Below are 12727 nucleotides of genomic sequence, written 5' to 3' on the forward strand. Positions count from 1 at the left end.
AACTAGGACTAAACCAGGACTGAACCAGGACTAAACCAGGACTGAACCAAGACTGAACCAGGACTGAACCAGGACTAAACCAGGTCTAAACCAAAACTAAACCAGGTCTAAGGCACGATCGGGCGTCAGTTGTGATTAGCCCTGTGGAGCGTGGGAGTTCTGCACTGGTCCTTTCGCCCGCGGTCACCTGAGGTTTCCCGGCGTTTCACTGCTGCTGATATCGCGGTGATTTTAGCAAATTTGCATGAAAAAAAAACGAAAAACCCACCACTTCAATCCAGGTTAAAAAAGCATTGTAACACATGTTACTGACATTTGTACCAAGTAAAATATTACATTTTTTCTCCTGTAATGCCGAACATGACTGCGTTACAGCAAAAAGCAACACATTACAGTAGTTTGTTACTTTTATAACACGTTACTCCCAACACTGTTTAACACACAAACCCTGCACATTTAAGCTGAGTCAAAACTCCACACACCGTCACTAGAATCATTTGGATGATTTCAGCTCTGGAAATGGCCAACTGTGAACTTAAAAACTACCTCTTCATGACATCACAAGCTGGAACAGATCATTTGGAGCTTTGGAGATGTAGACAGACTAATAATAAAGGGTTACTCAAACAAAACACAAGTCCAGGTGTGTTTTTGAGGAGGTAACAGTATTATAACTTGGCTTCATAGTGCTTTTTTTTCTATTTCCATGTGGTTTTATATGTGTGTAATACTTCAGTGGTCCAGGTACACTGAAAAAAATCACTTCTTTGAGTAGTAAAATATATTAAATCTGCTGTGGTAATTTTTACACTGAAATAATTCTGTGAGAACTACAACTTATTTAACAGCAATGGACAAAATGTACTTATTTGACTGTAGTTGCAGTATTGTGTTTATTGAGTAAGTTCACCAACACAACAAGGTTTTACAGTCGCTCCTCACAAACCCACAAACACCAAGTCATACCACAGTCCTTCTAGATAAAGAAAAGTTATGTATTTGAGGCTGGGGCGACAGGAGCTCTACTGGTTAAGCATTTGCCCACTGATCTGAAGGTTAGCAGTTTGAATCCCACTTTTGATATTAAACATCATTGGTTGAGCATCAGCTCCACTGACCCACAGGCTGGTGGTGCGAATCTTGCTCCCACAGATGAATGCTGTTGTTGTGTCCTTGGGTAAGACACTTAACTCACCTCGCCCCTAGTGTGTGTGTACACTGGTGTGTGTGTGTGTGTGTGTTTGTGTGTTTGTGTGTGTGTGGTTCCTTGATGTAAAGCGCTTCAAGCCTTGAAGGTGGAAAAGTGCGATACAAACATGATCATTTCATTTACCATTTATTCTACATCAGTAAATACAAGACATATAATATTTACTTCATTACTTCATCGCAATACAATTAAATATGACAACATTTTAAATATTTTATTTTATTTATTTACATAAATATGACTTCTAACTTAAAAAAGAGTAACAATTAGTAACAACAATCAGTAAACTCATGACAGTTAATGGTGTTAAGTGCATTTTACTTAATACTGACAAGTAAATTGTGCCTGATATTACAACAGTAACATTATTAAAGTGCAAGTGCAAATTGTTATGAGGATTTTTTCTAGTAAATCTTCCAAGTTCTTTTTTTCAGTTTCCATAGTGGTCCATGGGTGTATACTAGTCTATGTGCTCTTATACTTGTTCTGATACAACTCAACATCATTCTAAACTAAACTAAAAGAGCTAAACTGTTCAGGAAAGGTTCATTTCTGTGCTGTGACTGTGACTTTTTTTAGTATTGATATGAAACCAATGAGTAGGTTTGGTCCCAGTCAAAGGGAACAGTCCGTAATTTTGGACATATTGCCTCATTTCCTAGTGAGCCAGAGTGTTGGAGACGTATGGAGACACTTTTTAAAATCATTCCATCCAGTCCTTGTATTTGCAGAGGTCACTGGTGCTAGACTAGTGCATGTCAATGGCCATAGTTCTCCTGCCACTAAAAACAGTCTTACCCACTCCACAAAACACCTGAAACAAATCTATTATTACACCAGACTGATTGATTGATAGCATTTATATAGAGCCTTTCAAAATACCCAAAGTGCTTTACAGTTCATTATTCAGTCACTCCACACTCAGTGGTGGTAAACTACTACTGTAGCCACAGCTGCCCTGGGGCAGACTGATGGAAGCGAGGCTGCCAATCTGCGCCATCAGCCCCTCCGACCAACACCTCCACTCATGCTCACACCACTTTCATACTAGGCAATGTGGGTGAAGTGTCTTGCCTAAGGACACAACGACAGTTTTTGCCACTGGCGCCCCACTGGGGCACCTGGAATTCCTAGCGGTCTCCCATCCAAGTACTACCCAGGCCCAGCCTGCTGAGCTTCTGAGATCTGACGGGATCAGGCTTTTAAAAGCTGTTATGTTTGAAATAAAACTAACATTGTATCGCATGAATCGTCACATGTTGAGGGACTATTTTCTCATATGTCAGTCCGCCGCTGCCGAGCTTTCTATCAGGAAGTACAACTAAATCCTTCAAATGCAAGGTTGGTTTTACTTCTAAAATTATTCTATCAACACAGACATTCACATGGACAGTCTGGTGTAATAATAGATTTGTTTCAGGTGTTTTGTGGAGTGGGTAAGACTGTTTTTAGTGGCAGGAGAACTATGGCCATTGACATGCACTAGCCTAGCACCAGTGACCTCTGCAAATACAAGGACTGGATGGAAGATTTCAAAAAGTGTCTCCACACGTCTCCAACACTCTGGCTCACTAGGAAATGAGGCCTTATGTCCAAAATTACGGACTGTTCCTTTACAACCTGACTTAGCTCTAGTTTGGACCTGGTTTAGTTCTGATATAGTCCAAGCCAAGACTTAGTTTAGATCTCGGTTTCAGTTTAGACCTGGTTTAATTCTAGCACAGTTTTCAAATTTTTGGTCTATCCTTTGAAAATATCATCGTCTTCTTAACCACTTTAAAGGTGCACTATGTAACTTTTTGGTCAGAGGGATCCGTCACCTGCTTGTTTCTATGGAGACGTTATTGCTCTGGAATGTTGCCTGGAATGTTCCACAGTATGACATTAAACAGCTCTACTTTACATTTATTCAATTCAAAAATGCCTCAAAAAACAGGCTTTCTGACTGTGAGCGGGGTCGCCTCTCCACAGATCTGACCTGTCACTTGGTCTGGTTTGGTCTCCGTGAAGATAGAAAGGTTTAATGTCACACTGTGAAACATTCCAGACAAAACGAAAACATCTCCACGGAGAAAAGCGTTCGACGGAGACTCCACCGGAAAAGTTACGCAACGCACCTCCGACTTGAAATCATAAATCAGACAGTTAATTCTTCTTACGTGAGTAGCGGTTTCCCAAAATCCTTTTCACTCATGCCGGTGTCATTTCTTGGACCGCTGCTTTGCGCTTGGACTTGAGTGATGTCACGGTGAAGTAACTCTCAGTGTGTTTCTCCTCCGCTGACCCTGGTTTGTTCTGTGGCCTGCAGGACCAGAACGACGTCATCGACAAGCACACGCAGTCGGGGCTGGACCTGGTGGAGAGATACGTCAAGTTTGTGAAGGAGAGGAGCGAGATCGAGCAGAACTATGCCAAACAACTCAGGTACATAATCATCCACGGGTGTCAGAGATTATAAATATGGAGTTTTCTAGGGTAGGATGACCGGGATTTTAAAATCAAAAACTGGGACACTCTTGGTTAGGGGTGATGGTAATAATAAAATTGTGAAACAAGTTTGTAATTAAGGAAAACTGTGACTAACGTGTGAGTCAGTATAGGCACATTTTCTTTGTGTTGTGGTCATTTTTAAGCAGCTTTTCTGTATTTTACCTAAACAAATGACAGATTATGCTTAGTCCTGTTTTACACATGGTTTAGATCTGTTTTAGTCCTGGTTTAGTCCTTTTTCAGTCCTGGTTCAGTTCTGGTTTAGTCCTGCTTTAGACATGGCTTAGTCCTGCTTGCAACAAAACAATACCCATCACTTGTAGCTAGAATGTGATGCAAAAATGCTATTAGGCCGACCTACTGTCTGTAAATATGACACAAAGAGCCAGAACAATAAATGTTGCCTAAATAAACCCAATTTAAAATCCACCAGAGCCAAACCTAAGTTTTTTAAACAATTGAAGATTTACAGTGAATTTTTACATCACTACATAGATGACAGATGACATGGCCCTGACCTGTGGGGTGCCTCAGGGGTCAATCCTGGGCCCCCTGTTGTTCAATCTCTACATGCTGCCATTAGGCCAGTTAATAAGCAGCAATAACGTGTCCTACCACAATTATGCAGATGACACTCAGATCTATGTCTCTCTGGCAGCAGGAGACTATGGACCAGTGGACTCACTTGGTCACTGCATCCAACAGATCAGTGTGTGGATGCAAAACAACTTTCTCCAGCTAAACTCTGACAAGACTGAAGTCATAGTGTTTGGTCCACAGAAACAAAGGGACAGTGTCAGCAGTCACCTCCAGTCTCTCTCTCTAAAACCTTTAAATCAGGCAAGAAATCTAGGGGTAATAATGGACTCAGACTTGAACTTTAACAGTCACATCAAATCAATAACATCTGCAGCCTTTTACCATCTAAAAACATAGCAAAAATCAAAGGTTTACTGTCTAAATCAGACTTGGAGAAACTTATCCATGCGTTTGTCTCCAGTAGGTTAGACTACTGTAATGGTCTGCTCACTGCTCTCTCCAAACGAGCTGTGAGACGCTGCAGAACATCCAGAATTCTGCAGCTCGGGTCCTTACTTGAACTAGGAAGTACGAGCACATGCGTCCTGTGCTCAGGTCTCTGCACTGGCTTCCTGTGCCTCAGAGAATAGACTTTAAAGCAGCTCTGCTTGTGTACAAGTCTCTCCATGTCTGAGCACCAAAGTACATCTGTGACATGTTAGTGTCATATGAACCATCTCGCACTCTGAAGACCTCAGGGACCGGCCTCCTGCTGGTGCCCAGAGTCACGACTAAACAAGGGGAGTCAGCGTTTCAGGTTCATGCAGCTAAAACCTGGAACAGTCTGAACATGTGAGACAGACTCTTCTGTGACGCTGTTTAAATCCAGACTCAAAACATTTCTGTTTAACTGTGCATATAACTGAAAGGTTTTCATTCCGCACTCTTCTCTCCAATTTATGTCTCTCTTTTTTTAATTTTAATCTTCATGATTATTTATGTTTTGATTTGTTTTTATTATGATTTTAATGTATTTCTTATTCTGTAAAGCACTTTGAATTACTTTGTGTACGAATTGTGCTGTACAAATAAACTTGCCTTGCCTTGCCTTACATATATCAGTGATTATATCGGCAGCTCCAGCTCCCATTTTATCGGTATCATATTGGCCACAACAAAATCCATATCGGTCGGGCCCTAAAAATAGGGACACCTGGGACATTTCTTGTATAAAACTGGAACAAATCACTGGTTTTGTATAAATCTGCTGGGACAAGGGACACAGGCTCAAAACTGGGACTGTCCTGGGTAAATAGGAACGTCTGGTCACTCTGTTCTAGACTCCGACCAATGTGTTTTGTTTTTTTTAGGGCTGGGCCAAAATAAAAAATATTAATCGCGATTAATCGCACTCGAACTCATGTGATTAATCGCGATTAATGTGAATGTAATGTGAAAAAAGTGAAAAAAGTGTAAAGAAAAGACATCAAACTTAAAGAAACACTCGCAGTGGACTTTTTCAAAATAAAAGCCAGTGAGTAACAGACGTTTACAGTCAAAATAAATGAACAATAAAATCTGCATTAACAGCGTTAAAATAATTGTCGGCAATAATTAATTAGTTAACGCAAAATTAACGCATCAACGTGCCTGGCCCTAGTTTTTTTGGATGGGATATAACACCGATAACAATATAACAGCCATATAACATTTTTTTTGTAATGTCAAAATTCTTGTAAAAAATCTTCAACTGACTCTCAAACTTAAATTTGTCTCTATTACATTTTAAATTGGGTTTGTTTAGACTACATTTACTGTTATTTTGTCTCTTTAAAGTCATATTTAAAGACAGTAGGTCGGCCTAATGACATTCTAGCCAGTAAACAAAATAAGTAAACTACCACTATCAGCCTTTAGAGGTAAATGCGTGCGCGCCGTGCTAATTAATTATATTCATAAATAAGGAGCATGCCCACGACTATTCCCAGCTCATCTCCATATCAATGCAGGTCCAGTAACATATATACAGACATTATATTCACTTTACAGTAGGTCAGTGGAAGAGAAAACAGGCTCTTTATGTAGCTGACCAGATTTTTCAAAATCAAAAATTGTGACATCCTCAGTTTGTGGTGGTTGATAATAACAAGAAATTTAAAAAAATTGTTCTGCTCTCTGCCATTCATGACGAACATGTGAGTCAGTATAACCACATTTTCTTGTGTTGGTCATTTTTAAGCAGCTTTTCTGTAGTTTACCTAAAACAAATGACAGATTATGCCTCTCTTTACTGTTGGCGGCCATCAAATTGGTCAAAAATATTGACACCTCTGACATTTCTTATATTAAACTGTTACAAATCAGTGGTTTTGGCTAAATCTGCTGGGACAGGGGACACTGGCTCAAAACTGGGTAAACAGGAATGTTTAGTCACCCTATTCTAGGCTCCGACCGATGTGTTTTGTTTTTTTTTTAGGGCAGGGCAAAAATAAAAAATATTAATCGCATTAATCGCACTCGAACTCATGTCCAAACTCATGTGAAAAAAGTGAAAAAAGTGTAAAGAAAAGACGTTAAACTTAAAGAAACACTGGCGGTGGACTTTTTCAAAATAAAAGCCAGTGAGCAACAGATGTTTACAGTAAAAATAAATGAACAATAAAAACTGCGTTAATGGCGTTAATGCAGTTTTTGTCAAACTTTGAAGTAACAGCTATTGTTTTATCCTAACTGAAACTGCTTCACTCCTCGGTGCATCTGCAGATATTACAGATTTTCTGTTGACAATCCCAACTGCACAAAAAGGAAAAAAAAATATTTAAAAATAAAAGCAACTACTTCAGGTTATTCTAGAGTATTGATGAGTACAGTAGTTCAATTGAGGCTAAAAATAGCTGTTAAATCAAGTACTACCACTAAATGACATCACAAGGTGGAACAGAGCATTTTGGAGGATTAAAAGGAAACTTATTTATGACTTATCACTTATTTATGATCTGAGACGAGCCTGTATGAGCGATGAGTTTTGCAAATGTGTTGGTTTTGGAGCCACTTTTGGTTCTTTCTCATTGGCTGGAGCATAGCAACTGTAAGCTCCTACACATAAACACAGAGTGACCAGACGTCCATGTTTACCCGAGACAGTCCCAGTTTTGAGTCCTGTGTCCCCTGTCCCAGCAGAATTATACAAAACCACTGATTTGTCCCAGTTTTATACAAGAAATGTCCCAAGTGTCCCTGTTTTTGATCAATCTGATCCCTGCCAACAGTAACACAAATTGTAAATTTAGGTAAAATACAGAAAAACTGCTTAAAAACGACCAAAACACAAACAGGCTCAAAACTGGGACTGTCCGGGGTAAATAGGAGCATCTGGTCACCCTATTTAGGGTTGGACCATGTGTTTTTTGGATTGGATATAATACTAATAACAAGGGCTTTGCAGGTGCCGATAGTCGATATAACAGCCATATAACATTGTTTAGTGATGTAGGGGTGAACAAGGGCTTTGAAGGAGAGGAGTGAGATCGAGCAGAACTATGCCAAACAACTCAGATACATAATCATCCACCGGTGTCAAAGATTATAAATATAGAGTTTTCTAGGGTAGGGTGACCAGGATTTTAAAATCAAAAACTAGGACACTCTTGGTTAGGGGTGATGGTAATAATAAAATTGTGAAACAAGTGTATAATTAAGGAAAACTGTTCTGCAGAGACCATTCATGACTAATGCGTGAGTCAGTCTAGCCACATTTTCTTTGTGTTTTGGTCATTTTTAAGCAACTTTTTTGTATTTTACCTAAAACAAATGACAAAGTTTATGCCTCTCTTTACTGTTGGCAGGGATCAGATTGATCAAAAACAGGGACACTTGGGACATTTCTTGTATAAAACTGGGACAAATCAGTGGTTTTGTATAATTCTGCTGGGACAGGGGACACAGGACTCAAAACTGGGACTGTCTCGGGTAAACATGGACGTCTGGTCACTCTGTGTTTATGTGTAGGAGCTTACAGTTGCTATGCTCCAACCAATGAGAAAGAACCAAAAGTGGCTCCAAAACCAACACATTTGCAAAACTCACCGCTCATACAGACAACTCTCAGATCATAAATAAGTGATAAGTCATAAATAAGTTTCCTTTTAATCCTCCAAAATGCTCTGTTCCACCTTGTGATGTCATTTAGTGGTAGTATTTGATCTAACACCTATTTTTAGCCTCAATTGAACTACTGTACTCATCAATACTCTAGAATAACCTGAAGTAGTTGCTTTAAAATTTTATTTTATTTTTTTAACCTTTTGTACAGTTGGGATTGTCAACAGAAAATCTGTAATAACTATGGATTCACCAAAGAGTGAAGCAGTTTCAGTTAGGATAAAACAATAGCTGTTACTTCAAAGTTTGAGAAATCCTGGGCTGAAGTCATCCACATGATTCTAGTGAAGGTGTGTGGACTTTGAGAGAAGAACTCAGCCTAAATTAGTGTGACCAGATGTCCCTATTTACCCGGGACAGTCCCAGGTTTGAGCCTGTGTCCCCTGTCCCAGCAGATTTATACAAAAGCAGTGATTTGTCCAAGTTTTATACAAGAAATGTCCCAGGTGTCAATATTTTTGACCAATCTGATCCCTGCTTACAGTAATGAGAAGCATAAACTGTCATTTGTTTAGGTAAAATACAGAAAATCTGCTTAAAAATGACTAAAACACAAAGAAAATGTGACTATACTGACTCACATGTTAGTCATGGATGGGCTGAGTGCAGAACAATTTTTCTTAATTACGCACTTGTCTCACAGTTGTAGTATTACCAATAACCACAAAGTGGTGAAATCTTTTGAAAATCTGGTCACTCTAAGCCTAAATCTGCAGGGTTTGTGTGTTGAACATGTGTGAATGAAACAAAACACGACTTCAGGGTGTGATGAGGAGTAGAAAACATCAGACTGTAGACTGGGACAAGAGTGGACCTCTCAAATCTAAGTTGTTTAAATGTTTTTATAACCCTGTTCAAATGGGACTAGGCCTGGTGTAAATGTAAAAGTAGTGTGTGAATGTGCTGTTATGAATCCTGGTGCAGTGCAGAAAGTCCAACTGAACTACTCCAGATTTACAAATGTTATGTAAAACCGGAACACAATAGAAAAGCTGCTTTGCATAAATCCCACACAGAGCCAGACTAAACTCACTTTGTCATGGCTGCAAAGAAACTATCACTATTTTACTGTCTTAAAAACATTATAAAATAAACTGGTGCAATAAAGTCATTTACAGGTCTTATATTGCACAAAATTGACTCTTGTGAGTTGGCCTGTAACGATAATCAATAAATCAATTAATCGTACGATAACTTTTAATGAGCTTGATAACTTTTGTGGCCTCGATAAATTCTATTTGCAGCTTGTTTGTTTTCCTCGCTCTCTCTTGCCCTCAAAGAGATTGAATGTTAGAAGGCGTCTATCGCTCTCTGACTCCTCTCGTTTAACAAGCGTAATTTATCAACACAGCAGATACGCGCAGTGCAGAAAGCGCTGCTGTTTGTGCGGCTAAACATGAAGCCGCAACACAAGCTCGAGCCGCTGTCAGAACCAAAACAGTTCATCTCCGTGTGCCAAAACAAGTCACGATGCCGAATCAACACTGGTGAGCGAGACATGTCTCTTACGCCACGTGCGTGAAATGCAGCGAGCGCAAACGACGAGAAGAAATGTCTCAAACCCCAACAGCCGACATAAAGAAATACCAGAGCGACAGAACTAATCTAGAGCCCGAAATCCACTGAAATCCCACAAGACACTGACACGACACCAGACAGGAAAGAGACTCCCTCATAGTGAAACAGCATCCTGTGTCGTGGGTTTCCTTGCTCTAAACTAGCACCAAAACTTTAGCTCTGTAACAAAATAATTGAGTAAAATATACCAAAAAATACTCTTGGCGATATATCGATACAGCAACCCACAATATCAATACTGTATCATCACATTAAGCGATACGATATATCCCTATTCTTATGTTAACGAGTCTATTTTATTTAGGCTTTTTGTTTTTGTTTGTCTTACAGTTTCTTTGTTAAATGTTCTTTAGAAAATAAGGTTTATTGATCATTGAGAGGATGTATTTGCATTTTTATTCCATGGTCATTATATGAGTTGAAATTGGTCTCAAAATGTCAATATTATCCTTTATCGCAATAAATTCTTGGTCAATTAATCGTCCAGCAAAATCTGTTATCGTTACAGGCCTATTTGTGAGCTTTAAGTCTTGCTGTTACCTTGTCAAAAACACACACCTGGAGTTGTGTTTCGTTTCATTCACACATGTTTGAATAATCCTGCATCATTAGTCTGTCTACATCTCCAAAGCACAAAACTGTTCCACCTTGCGATGTCACAGAGTGGAAGTTTTCAAGTTTACATCTACCTTTTACATTTAGTTCAGTGGGGATTGACAATTCCAGGGTTGAAATTGTCCAAATGATTCTAGTGAAGGTGTGTGGAGTTTAAAAACACACTGGAGCACTTCCTGTATTACCACATGACATCACAAGTTAGAACATAGTGTTTTGTGTTAGTTCGCTCAAATATGCAGGGTTTGTGTGTGAAACATGTGTGAAGGAAACCAAACACAGCTCCAGATGTTTGTGATGAGGAAACAACATTAGGACATGGATCAGAAAATGGCCTAATATGGGCGTTTAACTGTGCCCCCAGGAAAGCAGCTCTTTTACCCAAAAATAAAAACACTATTTCGCTTCAGTACAGACTTATTTTAATGAACTTTTAACATGTTCAGTTATTAACATTTTAGTGATCTGTGTTTTATTCTCTGGCTTGTCACGTTGTTGTGATCAGCAGTGTTCTTCTGGTTGTGTGTAATGTCAGTTTGTTCTATGTGTGTTCAGCTGCTGTTGTCACTGAACTGAACTCAACTGTCTGTTTCAGGAACCTCACCAAGAAGTACAAGAAAGGAAGCAAGGAGGAGCAGGAGTGCAAGTACGTGAGAGTTGTCCTCTGTCCTCTGTCCTCTGTCCTCTGTCCTGGTGCTCTGTTTTCTGTTCATTGTCCTCTGTCCTGCCATCTGCTGTCTGACCTCTGTCCTGCTGGGCGATATGGATCAAAAAATAAATCTCGATATATTTTCCTATATCTCTATATATGATATATATCTCAATATCTGTATAGGAAAAAATAACCCCCTAAAACTGCAAACTGCAAAAACAAATCTGCCAAATTCCACAAGTTTTTTTTTATTGAAGTGCATGAAGTAGACAGTTCATGTAGGAACAAAGTTCTTCTGCCACGTTTAAGATTACAAAAATCCCTGATTACATAAATAATAATCTAACAGTAAAATAAAAGAAATACATATTGCCTTCTTTTCATTCATAAATAAAACAACTCAGCTCAAGCTCATCTTTGCATTAACTCTGTTATTCAGAAACAGAACCAGAACCATGAGCTCCTTCAGCAGAGGAAGCTCGGGAGGTTCCTTATTTTAACAGATCTTTGTTCCTTTCCAGCAGGAAGGAGCTCTGAGGTTTAATCCCACAATCCACTGCAGATCAAACCCAACGTTTCCAAACACTATTGTACAAGTGACACTGCAGCAGATTATTGATTAAAATCTTTTACATAAATACATTTTACATTACTAAACTTTACAACAAATAAAGCAGAATGACTCCAGAGCCACATCAGGCCGTTTGAGATTATAATGTGTTTTAACACACGTGTTTACGTTTTACAGAAATGAAACTTAAAAGCGCATGGCTAATTTGCATAAACAGCGTGCTCCTTGTGCCGCTCATGCTGTTCAGATTCTTTCGGACTAAAGGACACGACTCAGTGTTCATATGAGTGTTCTCTCTGTGACAGAGGATGTGCTGCTGATGGTTTTGTCTATAAATGGTGGAAAAGGTTCGTGATGCCAGAAGTTTTTCACTGGCACCAACTTACGGCTTTCACAGCGATAGTGAATGAGACACAAGCAGCAAAATCATGGAGGCGGCAGCGCGCAGAGGCGACGACAGAGAAGGCAAACAAGCAAAGCAGTGAAATCAGAACTGAATATAAGCAGTATATCGATATATATGTCAGAATCCATATAGAGTTTAAAAAATATCTCGACATATTTAAAATATCAAGATATCGCCCACCCCTACTGTGCCCTGTCCTCTGTCCACTGTCCACTGTCTTCCGTCCAATGTCCTGTCCCCTGCCCTGTCCTCTGTCCTGTCCTCTCTCCTGTCCTCTGTCCTGTCCCCTGTCCTGTCCCCTGTCCTGTCCTCTGTCCTGTCCTCTGTCCACTGACAAATTTATGAATCCTACTATGGTCACACCACAGTTCACTGAACTTTGTAGAAGATGAAGAAGATGAGAAAGTAAGAAGATTGTTTTATTTCACCACTGTACTAAAGAGTAATAGACTCATGTGTTTAGCTGAGTAACACTGTTGATCATTTACAACGTGAACATTTGGCTCATCTCACACGTGTTGAAGA

At 39.4% G+C, this 12727-nt stretch overlaps 1 protein-coding gene across 2 annotated transcripts in view; it reads left to right on the plus strand.

The window, feature by feature from the left end:
• Positions 1 to 12727, plus strand: part of LOC110153510 (cdc42-interacting protein 4 homolog) — a 64459-nt gene that overhangs the window by 22712 nt on the left and 29020 nt on the right. For both annotated transcript variants that reach the window (XM_020917410.2, XM_055158315.1), the window contains exons 2-3: positions 3519 to 3634; positions 11169 to 11219. In XM_020917410.2, coding sequence (XP_020773069.2) covers positions 3519 to 3634; positions 11169 to 11219 — 167 coding nt within the window. The remainder of the gene's footprint in view (positions 1 to 3518; positions 3635 to 11168; positions 11220 to 12727) is intronic.

The sequence above is a fragment of the Boleophthalmus pectinirostris genome, unplaced genomic scaffold (assembly GCF_026225935.1).
Source record: "Boleophthalmus pectinirostris isolate CB_2022bp ecotype Guang Dong unplaced genomic scaffold, ASM2622593v1 HiC_scaffold_22, whole genome shotgun sequence".
Lineage (NCBI taxonomy): Eukaryota > Metazoa > Chordata > Actinopteri > Gobiiformes > Gobiidae > Boleophthalmus > Boleophthalmus pectinirostris.